Source organism: Chenopodium album, chromosome 12 (genome assembly GCF_948465745.1).
Source record: "Chenopodium album chromosome 12, dcCheAlbu1.1, whole genome shotgun sequence".
Lineage (NCBI taxonomy): Eukaryota > Viridiplantae > Streptophyta > Magnoliopsida > Caryophyllales > Amaranthaceae > Chenopodium > Chenopodium album.
Window position 1 is genome coordinate 16,615,857 of NC_137845.1, and position 19,711 is coordinate 16,635,567.

At 34.3% G+C, this 19,711-nt stretch overlaps 3 protein-coding genes across 3 annotated transcripts; all 3 read right to left on the bottom strand.

The window, feature by feature from the left end:
* Positions 1 to 568: 568 nt before the first annotated feature.
* LOC145572152 (chaperone protein dnaJ GFA2, mitochondrial-like) lies at positions 569 to 16,753 on the bottom strand. Its single transcript, XM_081631173.1, has 16 exons — positions 16,544 to 16,753; positions 16,178 to 16,349; positions 15,831 to 15,913; positions 15,536 to 15,619; positions 15,402 to 15,440; positions 13,758 to 13,859; positions 11,941 to 12,070; positions 11,739 to 11,803; positions 11,565 to 11,639; positions 8,640 to 8,712; positions 4,925 to 5,016; positions 4,767 to 4,838; positions 1,742 to 1,798; positions 1,597 to 1,645; positions 971 to 1,037; positions 569 to 841 (listed from the first exon to the last, which is right to left on the bottom strand). The coding sequence occupies exons 1-16, from the start codon at positions 16,634 to 16,636 to the stop codon at positions 745 to 747; spliced, it is 1,350 nt and encodes a 449-aa protein (XP_081487299.1). The 5' UTR covers positions 16,637 to 16,753; the 3' UTR covers positions 569 to 744.
* Positions 16,754 to 17,571: 818 nt separating this feature from the next.
* Positions 17,572 to 18,087, bottom strand: LOC145570989 (uncharacterized). The gene has a single exon (XM_081630099.1). It carries the CDS (start codon positions 18,085 to 18,087, stop codon positions 17,572 to 17,574), a length of 516 nt encoding a protein of 171 aa, XP_081486225.1.
* Positions 18,088 to 18,370: 283 nt separating this feature from the next.
* On the bottom strand, positions 18,371 to 18,825 carry LOC145570990 (uncharacterized). Its single transcript, XM_081630100.1, has 2 exons — positions 18,652 to 18,825; positions 18,371 to 18,556 (listed from the first exon to the last, which is right to left on the bottom strand). Exons 1-2 carry the CDS (start codon positions 18,823 to 18,825, stop codon positions 18,371 to 18,373), a joined length of 360 nt encoding a protein of 119 aa, XP_081486226.1.
* Positions 18,826 to 19,711: the final 886 nt, after the last annotated feature.

The window sequence follows — 19,711 nt, forward strand, 5'->3', positions numbered from 1 at the left end:
GGTTCTTTCTTTTTTTTTAAAATTTATTTTATTAAGTATGAAGTCTTATTTGATTAAAACCTCTCACAAGTCAATTCAATTTAAGGTTATACGGGTAAAGAGGATTAATGGTAGATATGTCCAATATGTACTACTGATAAAATTGGAAAACCAATATTGAATCACAAATCACTACGCAATGTCATTCCATTTTTTTTATTTTTTTTTTTTCTGGGACCCGAATACAACGGGAACTAATAGAACAATGCAATGTCATTCCTTGAACCTATAAAACCAGTAAAAAAAATGTTTAATTCACAAAGGAAAAATGAGTCATCTACTTATCATAAGCCAAAAAAAAAAAAAAAAAAAAAAAAAAAAAACCTCAATAAGGTACATTGTAATTTGTATTTATTCAGACTTAATATATACAGTACAAACCTGGCAATGCAGCCATTTCTTGTTTGCATATAACAGCGTCAAATCGATCAAGTATTATGTCCTACAAAAATTTTCAGCTCACTAATAGGTTAAGCTAATCATTATAACACATATTCGGCCAACCCCCTCCCCGTACCACTGTCCCAAAAAAGAGCAACCTCGCTAACAATTCCAACCCCTTCAACAAATTTAAAAAAAAAAAAAAAAAAAAAAAAAACGTAAATTATTTAAAATCCAGGAATAACAGATCGAATTTTCTTCTTTAGCTGCATGAGAGATCATGCAGTTCAGATTTGCTACTTTGTTTATGAAAACCCAGATTATCTATCTAGAGGCACCAGCTGCAGCACGTTTGTCACATTCTCCTTGCTCTTCTTTGGAAAATTCTTCTATTAGTTCCCGCTGTCTTGGGGTCAAGCTCCTGCCAATTATTCATCACCCACATAACACCCTCACATTAGATAGGGGATAATTATTGTTAAAGAAACCCTAAAACACATGTAAAATCTCTACAAAAATCATCAGCATTAGAAAAACTAAGCAAACTTACGTTGGGATGCTGACATTGAAGTGCACAAACTGATCCCCAAATGAGGCAGAGCCCCTTGCTTTAATTCCTGCAAGAATCACATAACGTAACAAGATTTTAGGTTACAAAATTTCAACATGCATGATGCCACACAGAGAGCTCGGTAAACCTAGTGGACGGGAGATGTTAACTCTATCTTTGAAAACCTCCCCTGCCGTAACGATGACCAGATTCCTAAAAACTAGAGGTTAAATAAGTTGCTTGATTGGGTTGGGAATAAGATATAGCTAAAATGTTATTAACAATTTAACACAAATTTAAGCATGAAAGATATTGCCTAGAAACGAGATGGTGCAGCAAACTTGTCTATTTCTGAATAGTAAATTAAATTTTACCCTACTATTAAAGTTGAGACTTGAGAGACTGCACTAATATTTAAAACAACAGAGTTGAGCTACTACTACTACAGTTTTGTATTATATATTTTGCAAAACATATCAACAGCTTCCTTACATGATACAACAACAATCCATGTTCCTCAAAACAGAATTACAAACCATACAAATTAGAAATCGGGGAAACCATATGGGATAAAATTGAACATGCAAAAATGCAAAATATAGCATTCAGTAATGCCTTCTGCTCACCTTTTTTCTTCAGCACGACCTTCTGATTTGGTTGGGTCCCAGGACGAACCTTTATCAAAGAAAAAGAAAAAAAATAGAGTTCAATATGAATCTTCACTGCCAATAAAACCTCAAGACTCTACAAACAAAGAGACATTGCACAAACCTTAAGAACAACATCTCCAGTTAGAGTTGGAACCTGGATTGTCCCACCCAAAATTGCCTGCATAAGGGATTCAGTACTCAAATATTAATAATATAACCTTTGGTAAGTCAAACAAGAGGAGAGAGTTTCATCACTGATCATAATAAAGACTTGGTGTCAGGAATTACTAACCATAAGTTGAAAAAAAAAAACACATGCAATCTGTTCATGTTCATGAAGATGTAAAAGTGGGTCATGGCCACAGACAATCCTTCCAGCTTTAGACTATATAATTCTAAATAAAATAGTCTGGCTTTGTTGTTGCATTAAACATGATCTTGAAGTCTAAGGATTGGGATTAGAGTTCCAGGAAGGGGTATATCATACAAATGATGCAGCATTACTCCCTAGTCACGTCCCTATGACGGAACTCTGGATATAGGAATGACTATGTTTTACCTTTCACAGTTCACCTTACTGTAGTGTTCATGGAAAACTTTAATTTACCCTTAACTATTTTGGATTTGTTGCAAATGCATTTTGTGGGGTTCTGATGGTGCAAGGAGAAGAAGATTCTATATTGCTATTCTTCAGCAGAATTTGCGCATCTTCACAGGAACTACTAAGTCATGCAATTTGATGTGTGATACAATAACTTATTGTTATGATTCCAAGATGATCCAAGTTAATGGAAGAAAGATCACAAGTGGTTTTGATGTGGAACAAGGTGAAGAACATATATCTAGATGAAATCTCAATCACTTAAATGTTCTAACATTCATATCTGAATCAAACAAAGGTGTTCTTAATCTCAGAAGAGATGCTTAACAATTCTGTTTTAACCAAAAATAAAATAAAATATTGCAACCTTAAAATTTTTATTTTATTTTTAAAACAAATTGCAAACTTAATTTTATGAAGTCATGTAATCTATCAAAAAACACTTCATCCATCTTATATATTCTACCTAATTCTTGTAGATACACAATTTAAGAAAATATTGAAAAAAGTGAATGGTTGTAAGATAGAGTGGGATGAAGTAAGCAAGAGAGAAAAGAGAAAATACAATAAGACAGAGTGTTGGTAAAAGGGGCAAACCTAAATACAATTAAGAAAAATGAGTAGAACAAAAAAGAATAGAGCAAGTACATCCCATATAAAGCTACTAACCCCCCTAGCATTACTATAGAAAATTCGTACAAAATAAAAATAACTATGCTAGTCTAAATTTTTTGAAAAATGATACATCAACTAATGCTAATAACAATTATTTTATTTGCAAAGAATAAATAATTCCTCCTATAACCCTCTTAGCCTCTTCTAATAAGAAGCCACAAAAGAACCTAGCTCACATATGATCATAAACCCATTTAGTACTTTTAACCTGAAAGCAATCATCAAATGGCATCATACAGTCTGTGGCCATATGGGAGAAACCCAATATAACGACAATCAAATAGACCGAATATTACTTTTGACTTGTTCTGAAAGCTGCGTAACATCTTCAACCAACCTTTATCGTACGTACCTTTTAGTGCGGCACCATAATATAAACAAGTCAAGCTAAAAAATTAGACTTGGATAGGTTTATTGATATCGTACCAACTAATTGTCATCCTTGTGGCGTAAATTACTCATTCAAGTGTTACGAATTAAGCCTAATTTGTAAAGATGTTGCTGAATTAGGACAGCTGTAATCCTACTTTTATATTTAGTTTTATTTGTTCTCCGACACATACAACGCTCAACACGGGCTACACGGCTCCAGAAAAGTGTTGGGACAAGTGTCGATATCCAGTTCACTGTTGACCCAATTATCTTCTTTGTAATTACAGACCTAGTTTAGACCAAAAACCTATATTTAAAATTCATAAAATGGAGGACACCTACAGGCAATAAAACGATAGGGCTTATAGAAACCTGAGAGGTGGTTTTCCACAGTGGATATATTCACCATGGGCCCATGGCTGACATGGAAGCTATTTCACGAGAGCGAAGAAAGAGAAAGAGGGAAGAAAAGCTTTAGTGCTGCATTTAATTGATGATGGGGCATGGAAATTGATCTAGGCCTTGTTTGGTTGAACAAAAAAAATGGGGAAATTGAAAAATAATGGGAATTTAGAAATTGGGGTTTGTTTGGTTGGCTATAAAAAGTGAAATATGTAGGAATTGCAAATTCATGGGAATTTCTAATTCCTACAAAATGTGGGAAATAAATTACCAAGACCCCCTTTGGTAACTCAAAATTCCCATGAATTGCAATTTCCTTTATAGCAACCAAACAAATTTATGCAATTCCTAGGAAATTGAATGTGGGAATTTAATTCCAATAAAATGCAATTGCCTATGGGAAATAAAATCTCATATCAACCAAACAACACCCTAGATTTAATTCTCAGATTCACTACATTTAATTGAATGGTGGGGTAAAACAGAAGTAGGCCACGTGGCTTTTTATGGAGTAGTTTCATTTATTTTTACTCCGTATATTTTTATTTTCCATGTACAATACTTCATCCGTTTGGAATTCGTTGCAACATGGGTGTGGGCACAAAGATTATGGAAAAGGGAGTTAGTGGGTTTTAGTCCCCACGTGGGGTATGAGATTAGACAAAGAAGCCCTTGTATAATAAAAAGGGAGTGTTGGTCCCCACATGGGCTACTTTTGGTATTTTATTAGGAAAAACTTACTAATTAGTGATGTCGCAACTAAACAAAACATCCATTTTAGGGAAGTATTGCATCTAATTCCAATTGGAGGAAGTATCATTCTTTTAATGCTTGTACTTATGTTCATCTTATTGTTTTTAAAATTGTACAGTTTTTAAATAATATGAATGCCCAGACACTTTATATGGTAGCAGTATCCAAGTGTGTCGAAGTGTTGGACAATTTTGGAGGAGTGTTTGATCCTTTGACACCATGTTAGACACGACATCCAAATCCCAGTTGAAGTAACAGAACTATATTCTTTTCTTGTAAAAGCAAAAGAAACTATTCAGCCAAAAGCATAAACAAAATGGCAGAAAAAATGAGAGCCATTTACCTGGGTAATACTCAAAACAGCATCGACATGAATGTCAGATCCTTCTCTTCGGAAAACTGGGTCTTCTCTAACCTGGGGTGCAAATTTGGTAAGATCATTGCAGCAGCAGAACTAGCAATGGCAACAGTAGATCCAGGAACAAGAATTAGCAAGGATACCTTAATGACAACATAAAGATCACCTGGCCTGTATCCATCAGGATCAGCTCCACCACTTCTAGATACCTTGATTGTTTCATTATTATCCACACCTGTAAACAAACCAAAATGTCAATATTGGTATGGAGCTGGTTTCCATGACATAAAAAGAATGGTTATCATCCAGCCTCCATCTGGCTGCTTCTAACCCAGCATATAATTTCACACCACCAAAAGGAGACATGGGAAAGCCATAATGACGTATCACTTTAAAAAATATAAATAAACTTCTTGTGTTGATTTTGAAATACCAGCCTAGCTACTCCATTTAGAGAGTTATAATACCACAGAAAACACAAACATAAGCAAGTTGACAAACATAAGCAAGTTGCAATAATATATACTACCTCCGGTCCAATTCACTCGCAACAAAGGACAACTTTGAGGTTCCCAAGTCAAAAGATCTTAAGTATAGTTAGGAAAGGTAAGGGCATACACTTAAGGATTAATCCAACCCCCAAAAAAAAAATCAACTACAATTAAACTAATAACCCACCACCACTAGGACCACTCGCAGCACTGAAGTACCCACCACCACCACCCAGTAGCACCGCACGACCACCGCACCCACCATCTACCACCGCCGCCGCACCCACGAAACCACCAGCCAATCTACAACCACCACCGAACCCGCCGATCTGATACCACGAAAACAACCCACCAAACCACCAGCCAATCTACAACCACCACCGAACCCACCTATCTGAAACCACAAAACCAAACCCACGAAACCGCCGGCCGATCTACAACCACCACCGAACCCACCGATCTGAAACCACGAAACCAACCCACCAAACCCACGAAACCACCAACCCACTGAACCCGCCGATCAGAAACCACGAGGCCACCGATCTGAAACCCACCGACTTAAAAACCCACGACGCCGCCTGAAACCATGAGGAAGGAGAGAGAAAACTCATTCTCTTCATTATTTACCAACGACCACCGCCGCTCTTAACACCATGAAACCACCATGAAAATGGGGTTGGAGGAGGAGAGAGAAAATTAGAGGGGATGAGGGTTTAATTATTTAAGCTTAGGGTTTAATCTAATGAAATCAGAATTGTAATTTAATAAGGTTGTTTTTTAGAAAAAAAAAAGTAAGGGTATATTGGTCATTTACCACCCAAAAACATACTAAAAAAGGAAAGAAACACAATTGTTGCGAGTAATATGAACCATCCGTTTTAGGAAATTGTTGCGAGTAAATTGGATCGGAGATAGTATATATATATGGGATTTGCAAGTACTTCTTGATGCCACAGGCCATGTAAAGTCGGTTGTCACATGTAGGTTAGCAACATGGTGCAATCGCCTTAATCTGGGAGCTCCAGATTCATTATAACAGCAATGCCAATTATGGGCATTAAAAAAAAAAAGGAATCCCACCAATGGTCTAATGAGAAAACGCCCATAGACAAATATATAATGCCAGCAACGTGGGCATATGGTGGGCAAAATTAAAGTGGACATGGGTTCCACTTGTCTAACTACATGTGTAACTTTTTTATTAATTTTGTTATATAGAAAGAAAATATGTTGAAATATATTGAAAAGGCCCCTTCTTGAAAAGATTCGTCCTCGAATCCAATAGGACTTCAACGATGACACATCAAAAATAATCACAGCATAACAAACCGCTAGCTTCTTCCCAATGTTGCATATACCCATATTTTAGCATGCATGGAGAAGTTATGTAATCCTCCTTTGGAATAAACATATGTAAAGACTCTACCTTTGTCAATTGTTCTTCCTTGGCCACAAAATCTGGAACACACAGACTTGTAGGTCTCTCATATAATACAACAAAACATTTTACCAAGTTTTAGGAGACATTGGTTGCTCCTCAATAATGCAGCCTTGGTGCAATTCCATCACCATATCTGATTCTTGATGTAGATTGTCGTTAACAATAAATTCCTTTCATTTTTCACCGTAGAAAATAAAGATTCCAAAATTTGTCAATATCTAGTTTAATATTTTTGCTAAACTCTTGGGCCCTTGGCTTTAGTTTAATTTTTTTACTAAAGTCTTGGCTTTTAAGCAACCACTGTTTTTCACCACTCCATAGCAAAATTTGTGAACGATGAAATCACAATTGGAACAAGTCCATAACCAATAAAATTTAAATGCTCGAACAATTTCTCCACCACATCCCTAAACTCATAGTTACAAAATAATCCATCAAACTAGCTAATATCAAAGTTAAATTTATCCCCATCTCTGGTCTCACCCCAAAAGCCCATTATTTGCCAAGTTGACGCGAATTGGCAACCCAATATTGACCCTCAAAAGAAATCGCAGCTAACAATTCTTTTTTTTTTTCCTTTTTTTATAAACTAAGATCGTGTAAGTAGGAAGAACTCACAATCTTAGGCTCTTGATACCAATTTGATGTGGATATGAATGGATGGAAGGTTGTATATAGATTTAATGGTGGAAAAAAGTAGGATAGTGATAGAAGGCAACAACTTCTAAGTTTGATCTTTTATGGTAGAAAAATGTTGGATAGTGATAGAAGGCAACAACTTCCAAGTTTGATCTTAAAAGCAACAATCCTAAAACCCTAACAGCTACTTTAAACCTTAACAAAATTCTCTTCATGCCAAAGATCAACAATCTACTTTTTATTTCATAAAACATCCAAAATTGATGACATTTAACTAATATATATAGGAAAATAAAACTAACCTAAGTGCCTCGCAAGCAAACTAAATAAAAAGCCCTAATAAATAATTGACGACCCATGACATCTTAATAACTAATTAACAATAATTTGGAAGCCAAAGGCCCCACTAATATTCCCTCTAACCCTATTTGTTCTATCCATTTGGAATCTAGAGACTATTCATATGATAAGAGGATCTTCTAAGTTACTCTCAATATATAAAACAAAGCATTGGGTTTTATATGATTTGTCACAATGAGTAGTTTATTAATATTCAAATTTTACATCTTCACTAATATGAAACTAAAGATATTTATGGTCAAAGTAATTCATTGACAAACAACAAGGGAGTATTAAGACAATAATAAAAACTCACTTAACCCCCACTTAAGAGTAAGGTAAAACCAAAAGTGTACCAAAATAAAGCAATTAGTTATAAGTAGGGTCACTCAATTCTAATGGTACATATTATACATATTTATTCATTTATTTTGGTAACAATACCCTGAAAACTGGTTTATATAATTTTCAGTTTGTTGTATTAAAGCCAAAGACTATTATTAGGTTTCAACCCAAAGTTATTTGATAGTTTACCAAGCCATCATTGTACTATATTATGACATTTTTCTAGTCCAAGAATCTGCATGATTATATAAGTTATCTTTCCATTAAAGAACAGGTGCTGGATATGAAAAAACTAAATATAAACAAATAGAAGAGATCAACTTTTCCATCTCTCCCCTGAGATAAGCTGAGAGATGCTTACAGATATATACATTGTAGCCTTCTTAGCTATGAATTAAATATAGCACACAACCAACCCACAATCCAAATTCCAAATGCACATATTATCAATAATTTGGAGACTTGGGCAACAATAATCATCCGTAACACCCCTAACAATAACAATAATAATAATGATAATAATGGATAGGGTCATATAACATAATTAAAAGAAACACATAAACAGAAACATGCATAATCTGCTAATCAAAAAGAAGCTTTTACCAGGAATAATGTCTAGTCGAACAGACTTTGATCCCAGCACCACTCGATTACCATTGCAGGACTTGCAATATGTCTGTATGCCACATATCAAAAGCAAAAAGAATTGTCAGATTCAACATATTATTCACCACATACAAATTTCTGTATGCCACATAGCAGGGAAGGTACTAACAAGAAATTTGATTGAATCTCAAATATGGTTCACCACCAGATAAAGAAAAAAAAAATCCAGCATTTTAGTAAAGACATCCCAAATATGTAGGCAGCTTTCAAGGTATGGACTGGTAATTCATCAGCAAAAAGGATGCTCTAAGAAGAAACTATTAATGACAAATACAGTATACAACAGCATGAACATATTTAGTTGTAATGCGAACACTACTTGAGAATATTGTTGCAAGTATTAAATATACATTTTGGCATTCTTATTGCTTGAAAGATGGGTATCTAGTTATGTAGCAACACCTTGATTGCCTCATTTATCAATTTGTAGGATCTTACAAATCTACAATCCGATTTTACCGATTCAATCCTACTTCCCTCATCAATCCAACCAGGGATCCCAATCCTAACAGCCTTGGTTGCAACTAAAACCTATTTCAAAATTCAACCGTTCTATCCATATTCAAGTGCGTTGGTGAATTAATACATATGAGAAGCTCAAATCTTTATGCATGATTGTTCGAGTAGGTATTGTTCTTGAACGTTTGATTACAAATAGCTTTGAGTCACATCAGCAAGCAAAATTGCATCCAGAAAGGAATTGTCATAGAACAGAAATAAAAGGTGCAGAATACATACAGATTCTTTGATGATTGATAATATTGAGACATTGGGGTTGGGGGAGATATATTTCATGTTTTGGCTACATGGTCATCAAACTTTAAGGAAGTTTTGCAGCCTACTGCAGAGTGCAAAAACCATTGAAGGCCTAAAGCCCCTATATTGCTGATTGTACATAAGCTACAGGGATTAATAATAAAGAGGGTATGCCTAAAAGAAAATTGTAGTTAACATGCAGGCAACAGGTTTAACAGGTTTGATGCAGAGATTAGTCAATTGCCTCCGTGTGTTCTTTCAGCATTGTATTTCACTTTCTAGATAAGGAAGTCTCAAATTAGATGCATCACTTCCCTATTTAGTTAATAAATTCTCTCTGTCTCTCTCATGTCACATGGGTCCTCTTTTTTCTCTCTAACTCTCTCATCTCCAAAAACTGCCTAGGTGTTTTTACAAATGCTGCATTTAATAAAAACAGAAGAAGTATAATGTTTACAAAAGTTTTTTTTTTTTTTTTCTGAAATGAACAAAAGCATTTAATATGCCAATAAATTCAAATTTTACTGATCAAAAGTAATCTAAAAGGTGGGAAACATGATTATAAATGAAGTTCAAATTTTTTCATTTCCTAAATCTGACAACTAAAATGGGACATAGGGAGTACAAGTCAATGATTTTACTTAAAATTTAAAAAAAAAAAATCAGAAAATTAAACTTATCTACATAACATTCCAAATTAGTATTCCTATTTCATCATATCTCTTTGAACTTCCTCAGTTCAAAATCTTCAATATCAATATATTAAAAATTACAATGGGTTGTGTTTTAAGAATATCATTGTTGGGTTTTTCTTGAAAAGTATTTTCATAAGAATTTTATCCCAATAAGATAATATATTACGGAGTACAAATGAAAATAATTGTCAAACATGGTTCTTGAAAATTGTGACAAAGCTAAAGCAATTGCTTCCTCTGTTTCACAATAATTGCATCATATTGACTTTATCCACTTCATATTGATTCGTCGCGATATATATTTCCAAAGATAATAAAAGATTCTACCTCAGTTTAATAACTAATACTACCTCCGTTTTTTTTTAGTTGACACGTTTTGACTTTAGCACTATTCACACACTTCCCTTTGACCGTATTTTGTGATATATACGTGATGAAAAATATAGCCATATGGGGTCTTGTTAGATTCGTCGCGATATATATTTTCAAAATATCAATTTTTAATAATTTTTGCTTTCCAATAATTAAAGATATTGACGGTTGAATATGTGCATTGGCAAACGTGACTAAAGAAACGTGCCAACTAAAAAGAAACGGAGGAAGTATGTAACAATAAATATCATTACATTAATTGTTGTTTGGTTAATCTCTATATATTTAATTAAAACAATTTTTTTATGATTTTGTTGAAATATAATTATAGATAATTAAGGTCAAAGCATTGCATTGATAAACGTGCATAATCAAAATGATGCAACTATTGTCAACGAAGGAAGTTGCTGATAAGTTTTTCATGTGAAGTAAAGTTAGCAAACCAAACTTATCATCAGAATACCACACAAGTTTCCAAAGATAATAAAAGATTCTACAGCAGAAAATAAACAATAATTACATGGCAAAGACCAAAAAAATAAACAAATTACAAGCATTCTTATAACATTTGAACAGAACATCATTGGTGAATATCTTGTAATGACATGGCAACAAGAGTACATATTTTCCATGACATGAAAACAGGAAAACCACTTCAACACAACAGTTCAAAATCACACAAGAAAACAATAAAGTATGGCAATGCTTTAAATGTTAACATTTGTTATAGCATTAATAAAAATACAGCAGGGAGGGTGTAAATAAAATGATATCTTCATGAAGTACAAACAAACTTATTTTCAATTATCAGCTGATTTTTTTTTAAAAAAAAAAAAGGGCATAAGCAGGGGGGGGGGGGGGGGGGGGGGGGGGGAAGGAGGTGACATTAAATCTATTTAGATAACCAGTGCATAAGCAAACCAACAGGAGGAGGGGGGGGGGGGTGACATTAGATCCATTTAACATGAACCATCTCGGCATAAAGAATCAGTTCATAAGTACTAAAATAAAAATATAAACAAAAGGAAACAGACTGTACCGTATATGTTTTCCCAGTTCCATTACAATTAATACAAGTAGTCTGAAAGGCAATTGGACCTTTTTCCATAAAAATCTGAAAATCAGAAATACAAAACATCAGGATTAGAGATTGTAATTTATGTACTATAATCAGATAACGAATAATATAAACATTGTGCTTTATTTCACAGACCATGCCTTTCCCTCTACATCGTTTACATGTCTCAGGTTTGGTTCCAGGAGGAACACCTGTTCCACCTAAAATAGATAACAAAAGACAAATATGTAAGAACTGGAGCAAGCTGAAAAAAAAAATGCAGTTTTGGAGTATAAAATAAATAAAATAACAGAAAGATCTTGAAAATACATTACTGGGGAAGGGGGAATCAACATACCACAAGCTTCACAGTTTAAAGTTGTTTGATATTTCACTGTTTTGGAGCATCCCCGAACAGCTTCCATGAAGGATAATTCTAAGGATAATTTCACATCTTGGCCCGTTTTTTGCGTAAAAATGTCAGAAAACTGCTCCACAAAAGGTAAGAACATCACTTTTGACATTGCTGATATAAATATTCTCACATTCTTACTTAGTATTCAGATGAGATATGTAAGTAAATTCCAGAAGCATGGGTGTTAACCAGAAATAGCAAAAAATGAATTACAAAATGAAACCTCCTTGCCGCCTCTATACATGCTATAAGCAGCAAAAAAAAAGGCTCAAGTCACTAGATGCAATTATTTCATGCTTAATTGCTTGAGGGCAGCCAAAGAGCCCCAATCTAATTTTCTGTTCAATTAAAGGTTGCAACAAACAGATGGCTGTAGACAAAAACGCTGGGAAAAAAAACCATTAACAACACAATGCCAACTTGCCAAGTGCAGCCCGCCCTGATTAGGTCTAGATATTAAAAAAAATGTAGCAATGCCCTCAAAGCTAGAAGGCAAAAGTCTCATATAAACACAGAGCATGAAATTAAAATAAAATAAAATAATAAAATGAATGATAATATTGCACTCCTACCAGTGGACTATCAACAAGTAGGCAGTTTTAAATATTGTGAAAGAATTCAGAAACCAAATTTGGCTATCTTTTGGCATTTTCTTGGTTATTTTCCTCAGAGCATCATAAATTCAAGTACTAGAACTTGCTGATGCTACTTGACATAAGTCCAGGCTATCACAGAGACAAATTACTAATATCAATTGATTGCTAATGCAACTTAAATATCAACTCAAGCACTAATATGCTCACATACTTTGATTTCCTTGCTTAATGGTGGATGGTTCACCAAACAATCCAACACCAAGGACAAAGAGAGAAAAAAAAAATGACAAAGGGGAGAATGTAGAGAAGTCACCAACAATATCATTTGAGTGTGAGTATTATTTTAAATAGAATGTGTGAATATTATCACTTTCCCAGGCATTAATAAATTCAACTCAAAATAAACTCTGCACATTTGGTTTGCAAATATGCACATGCATCCTTCACTTCAAATACAAAAATGGTGTGAAAACGAGAAGGCAATTCAAAGGGTGTTAAAATGAATGTCATTTTTCTTATAAATGAAAAGGATATATGTGTAACTTTTTTTTTTTTTTTTGTACTAACCAAAAAACAATTTTATTTTATTCAAATAAGGAAGGGTGTTAAAATGAGAAGGTTTTTATGTGAAGAATTTCGAAGAGAATGCGCGCATATTTTGAGCAAAAGTTTCAAATTTCTTTGTCTCAATTTACATAAGTATCGAGCATAGTATGCATAGATTTTGAACTTTTTTGAGTTTTTTGCTAAGAAAAAGAAGTTCAACTTAAAAAGTATGCACATTAAAAAAAAATTAACATCTCCCTCTCTCTCACATATCAAGAATCTTCTTATAATACCCCCTCCATCTTTTTAAATGCAACACTTAGACCCACGCAGAGATTTATGCGGTTGAGATGATTTCATTCATATATTCTACAAGGGGGATTTGTTGAGAATTTAGAAAGATTAAAAAAAAAAGGTAAGGAATGTGAGTAAAAAATTAAAATAGGTGTGGGAAGGGTAGGATTGGAGACCATGTGAGGAGATAGATAATAATCAACCTCTTAATATAGCAACACATACCAACAAATTGCAAATTCACAATAGCCAAATAAAGATCAATACAAAACTGTTAAAAGTAAGAACATAATAACATTATGCAGAAAAGTTTGATAGCCTTACGTTGAAAGGATTGAAATTAAAATCCTTAAAATTAAAACCACTGCTCTCATATGAACCAGGACCACCGGTTTCTTTGCTTTGTACAAATGCATCATGGCCCATCTAAAAAAAAAAACATTAGTTAGTTCTAAAAAAAAACAAACAAGGTGCTCTACTTAAAATCAAAACAATATAGTCACATGATTCACAATATTACCAAGGGTGGGTAAAAACCGAAATAAAGGAAACAAGAGTACAGACAGAGAAGGAATTGAATCAAAACACCCACAATTACCCACCTCATCTGTTTTGAGGAAGGGAGGGGTATATACTATATATTACATAATTTCATTATGTGTTTGTTCAAGTAAAAACAAATAAATAAATCAGACAGCAAGAAACAGCTACATGACCTACTTTTCCACCACCGGCCATCACCATGATCAGCTTTCTGCCTTCCTGATCACCATGGGCAGTACTAACAGCTACCCGACAGGCCGACACTATCTCAAACCTCCCTATCCCACAACCCACAGTCCATCACCACCTATTTCCCTCACCATCCCAATAAAATAAATACGACAACGACAACCTGCTAGAATCCCACCACCGACCATGGTCAACCTTTCTGATCACCATGGGCAGAAAATACACCTACCTAACATCTCAAACCTCCCTAGCCACAAAACACAATCGGCAGTCCATCACCACCTATTTCCCGCCCCAGCCCAAAAACACATGCCTTTGTATGCTGAGTCTTTAGCTCTTTATTGCTTGAATTTGGTTAGGGGGGTAGCAGAACTCCAAAAATAAATGGAAAAGGGTGGGTGGGATGAGATGAGAATCAGGTTAGGAGGTAGCAAAAACTCCAAAGATAAAGGAAAAAGGGAAAGGAAATGTTAAAATAGGTTTAAAATCAAATCAACAAGGCTCTAAAAGAGATGTGCCTGCACTGCAAAGAAACCGTACAAGCATTTCCTAAACATATACAGCTTACATGACCTCACGTACAAATATAAGTTCTATACAACGTTAACAAAAATATCTTCCACCAAGTGTTGTCATGCCATACTCAAGAATCGAGAATTAACCTGTAAGAGCACCCAATGTGCACAGCTACCAAGTTCTAACTCTTATAAGCCTATTAGACTATTATTGCACAAGAATAAATGTATATAAAAAGTTGAAGGAGGTGACTCCTTAAAAACGTTTATCCATAAAAGAAAGCAATCAGTTTACATCTAAGAATTTTTGCCCACACCTTGTCAGCAATTGATAATACTAGGTGAGCTTGCTTGCACAAACCACTATATCTTCATTTGTTTCAAAACACTATCAAAAGAGAGTGTAAAATGAGAAGCCCAAAATACTGAAGACAAGATAAGATAAGGAGGAAAGGCAAGATCCCTTCAAAAAAAAAAGGAGGAAAGACAAGATAATAAGGGCATTAATGAATTAAGCAATTTCATACTGATTCCTCGCGACATTTTAATTCTGGATAGAGTCTTATCCTAACATTTGGAACATAATTCTAAATAGTTGTATTAATTAAGCATACACACCCAAGCCCCAAACAAGGAAGAATATAAACATCACAATTTCCAAGGGATAAAACAGGAACAATTGCATCTGATACACTGTCATGTATTGCACATTCTTACTTACCTGATCATAAGCTGCGCGTTCTTGTTCGTCTTTCAAAACCTATAAATTGACAGAACAAGATATTATGCACCTGAATAGATATAACTCTTGTATAGAAAGCTGATACAACTATAGTTTAGGACACCAAAAAATACCTCATGGGCCTTATTGATCTCCTGAAACTTTTTATCAGCATTGGGATCGTCTTTATTCATATCTGGATGATACTTTTTGGCTAACTGCAGCACAATTTCACCCAACAATTGAAGAAAGTACAAATCAAAATAAATACTAAGTACAGAGAAAAACAATGATGGGTGTCATCAAAGCATTCATATTTATCGCCTTCACTGCAAACTTTCCACTTTTCTCGATTGTACACTATTTAATTAATAGAGAAGTACAAAACATCGAATTGTAACATCTAATGATGTGAGGCTGAAAGCATACCCCATAGAAAGCTTTCTTGATTTCGGATTGAGTTGCATTCTTGCTCACACCGAGTATATCGTAATAATCTTTTGACATAACACCTATCAAGAAACAATCAAGTTGGTATCACAAAACTCTATTCAAAGATTTTGCACATTATAATTTCTATGACATCATTTTTTAATTTTAATTTTTTTGCATAAGAAGTTATGGTCTAACCTCTATAGACCTATAACACAAAACAAACAAATGAATGTACCGCCTCCGTTTTATATTTTTTGCAACTTTGGAATATTTTATATCTCACAGATAATACCCTAAAGTTACAAAAAATATGAAACGGAAGTAGTAGTAAAAATGATTACCCGAGCCATGAATCGATCTTGTAGCACCAAATACTCCGATTGAAACTCCATTGCGCAACCAGCTATTGTTCAAGGTATCATTTTTACTAAAGGGGCTGCAAAGAATCCTATTTAATCCACAAATAGACGAAGAAAACGAACGTTGTTGAGCAGCAACTAACAGTTCATATTCCTGAAAACAACAAATTTACACAAAAATCGTCAACCCCATTAAACAAACACAAAGCAACTAACAATTCATATTCCTGAAAACAACAAATTTACAGAAAATTCAACAACCCCATTAAACAAAGAACAAAAAATGATAAATTTGAGGTCAAAAAATGAGTAATGCACAAAAATTCTTAAACCCCAATTAAACCCTACTCGATTGCAATGAAGAATAGGAGATATCAAGTAGTTCCGGCACAAAGTGGTAGCAGTTCTTGATGCTCTTCCTGAAACCCTAATTAGGGACATCTTCAACGGCTTCTAGTCTCTGAAATTCAGAATCTAGAGCGAGAGATGGAGGTTTAACAATGGGATTTTCTCTATGTAGAAAGATCCAGAAATACACCCAAGAATTTTGTTTATTTATTTATTTATTTATTTTATATTTTATACGAAGTACTTTGCATTCTCTTGCAAGTAAGAGCAACCTTAACCGTTAATAAATAAAATTGTTTGGGTTACTATTCGAATAAAATAATATAAAAAAAATTAGGTGATTGTGATTGGTGAATAGTGGAATGAACAAGTACGAATGGTTTGGTTTTTCCAAACCATTCATGGATATTGGTTGTCCATTCATGACATTATAATATTATTATTTATGTATGTATTTTACAGTAATTTTTAATAAAAGATAAATTGAGGTGTGGTGGGTAAATAGTAACATGAACACTTTTATTTTTTTATTCATGGTTAGAGTATACCCAATGGATGACCCAAAAATATTTGGTCATGCATTATTATATAATTTCTTTTTCTTTCCACTCATCCATGACCAAGTCACATGACCAACCATGACCAAAGATTGCCCAAAATTAATTTGGTCATGATTTTCTCTCTCCTACTTTTACCATACCTCACCATATATTCTCTCTCTTTTATGCCACCATATAATTTAAAATTGTTGTTAAAAACATAATAATTCCTATAATTGTTGCACATAATTAAAATTTAAAATGCTTAATGATAAATATAATTATACACTAATTGTAATCAATGATGTATTATTGAAGCGCAAATGTAAAATACATGGACACTTAATTTAAAACCTTGTTAAGTAATAATAATACACGATAGTAAGATAACACATGCATGATTAGAACACATTATTTAGCATTAGCTAAAACATACACTAAACATAATTACTTAAAGAAAATACTCTTAAAGGCCCAATAATACATCAATTACTGCCTATTATAAGACTCCCCATATCTAAGCCATAAATGTTCCACTAATTCTGACTTCAAGGCTCTATGCGTAACTTCATCACGAACTCGAGCTCTATTAGCCATGTAAGTGTCCAAATTAGCTGTTCGGTTACTACCGTTGCTAAATTGAAACGGTCCTTCAGAATTTCTTCTACTTGAAGACGGTGGTTTAGCTTGCTCATATTCATTTGGATCATCATACCTTGGATCATAATATCTTGTGTATGCATCTCGCTCATCCTCGACGATCATGTTGTGTAAGATGATGCAAGCTATCATAATTTTTCCAAGCATTGATACATCACGAGCCAGAGCAGGATGCTGAACTATGGCAAAACGAGCTTGTAGTACTCCAAATGCACGTTCGACATCCTTTCGCTGACCTTCTTGCTTTTTGGCGAAAAGACCCTCTTTTTCATTTTGGGGGAGGGATATTGTGGGAATGAATGCCGCCCATGTAGGATATATACCATCAGTGAGATAATATCCCATATTGTATTGGTGGCCATTAACGAACCGAAGGTGCACGACCTTCGATTATATCATTAAATAATGGAGACCTATCAAGAACATTTATATCATTACACCTACCTGGCGCCCCGAAAAAAGCATGTCAAATCCAAAGGTCTTGTGATGCCACAGCTTCTAAAATCAAAGTGGGCTTATTAGCTCTCCCGGAAAACATGCCCTTCAATCTTAAAGGACAATTCTTCCATCGCCAATGCATACAATCAATGGATCCCATCATCCCTGGAAAGCCTCGACGTTCTCCATCTCATAGGAGTCTGGCCATATCCTCTTCATTAGGTCTTCTCAGATAGTCGTCACTAAAATAAGAGACAACTCCTTCAACAAAATGTTGTAAGGAGTCTATCGCAAGAGATGCACTAATCCATAAGTAGTCGTCAACGGAATCAGCAGCAGTTCCATATGCAAGTAATCTTAAAGCCGCGGTGCATTTCTGCAATGCTAATGTCCAAATCTACCAGTAGCATCTTACCTTTGTTGAAAGAACTGATGACGTTCTTCTAAAGTATGCACAATACGGAGAAAGACGTGCTTTCTCATGCGGAATCTCCGACGGAACAAGTTTGGAGGGAACACTGGAGGATCAGCAAAATAATCATTCCATAAACGGTTGTGTCCGTCTTCATGATCCCTTTCGACCAGCGTCCTTGGTGCCCTTGGAACTTGATTAACCATTTGAAAGAATTCAACTGGATCGGTCATATTCATCCATCATTCAATCAACAAGACAATTTGCTTGCCTCCATCTCTCATAACGTCGGTTGTAGTCATCATCGGAATTTTGATTTGTGTTGGCAGATGAATTGGAAGAGTTAGAAGATGAGTTGGATGAATTAGAACTCTCAGACATTTTCAAAGCTAAGGAAGCTACTTTGATGAGAGAGCTAATAGATTATTGGTTGAGTAAAACCAAATTAAAACATATAGCAATATATAGAACAATGTACGAACTTTAATAATAGTGTGTTGTTATAATGCTATCATTCACCATCAAAAATAATGTACTGAAAATCTTCAATGTGATTTCATATCAATAGGTTGTGTGGTCATTTTTATGTCTTATCAAAATCAAGAATTGCTTCACTTTATCAGAAGAGTAAGTCTTTGGTTTTTCCAGTGAGCAATCACATCAAATTAAACACCTACATTTATCAGAAAAATACAAATACGTAAGTTCATGTGAGCAATGCACAATTTTTGTTATTGTTACATCTCATCAATGTCAGTAATGCCATTAGTGCACAACTTTTTAAAAATAGTAAACTATTTAAATATGACAGTCATACATCACATAATAGTACAACTATATTAAAGCTATTTAAAAACAACATAATGACTACACATTAATTGATAATAAATAACAACTTAAACAACATGATTACAACTTCAAGTTCAAAGCGGTTACTAAACAACAACCTAATCATTCTAGAATCTAACACTACTACATTTTGAAGACAATAAATTAATTGGATGGGAATAATATCTTCACTAAATTGTTCCTTCGTTCTTGATCCTCTTCCAATAAGTATGACTTTGCTTCAAGTATCTTGAACAATTCCAAGTTGATTTTCCTTTGCTTTCGTGCTTC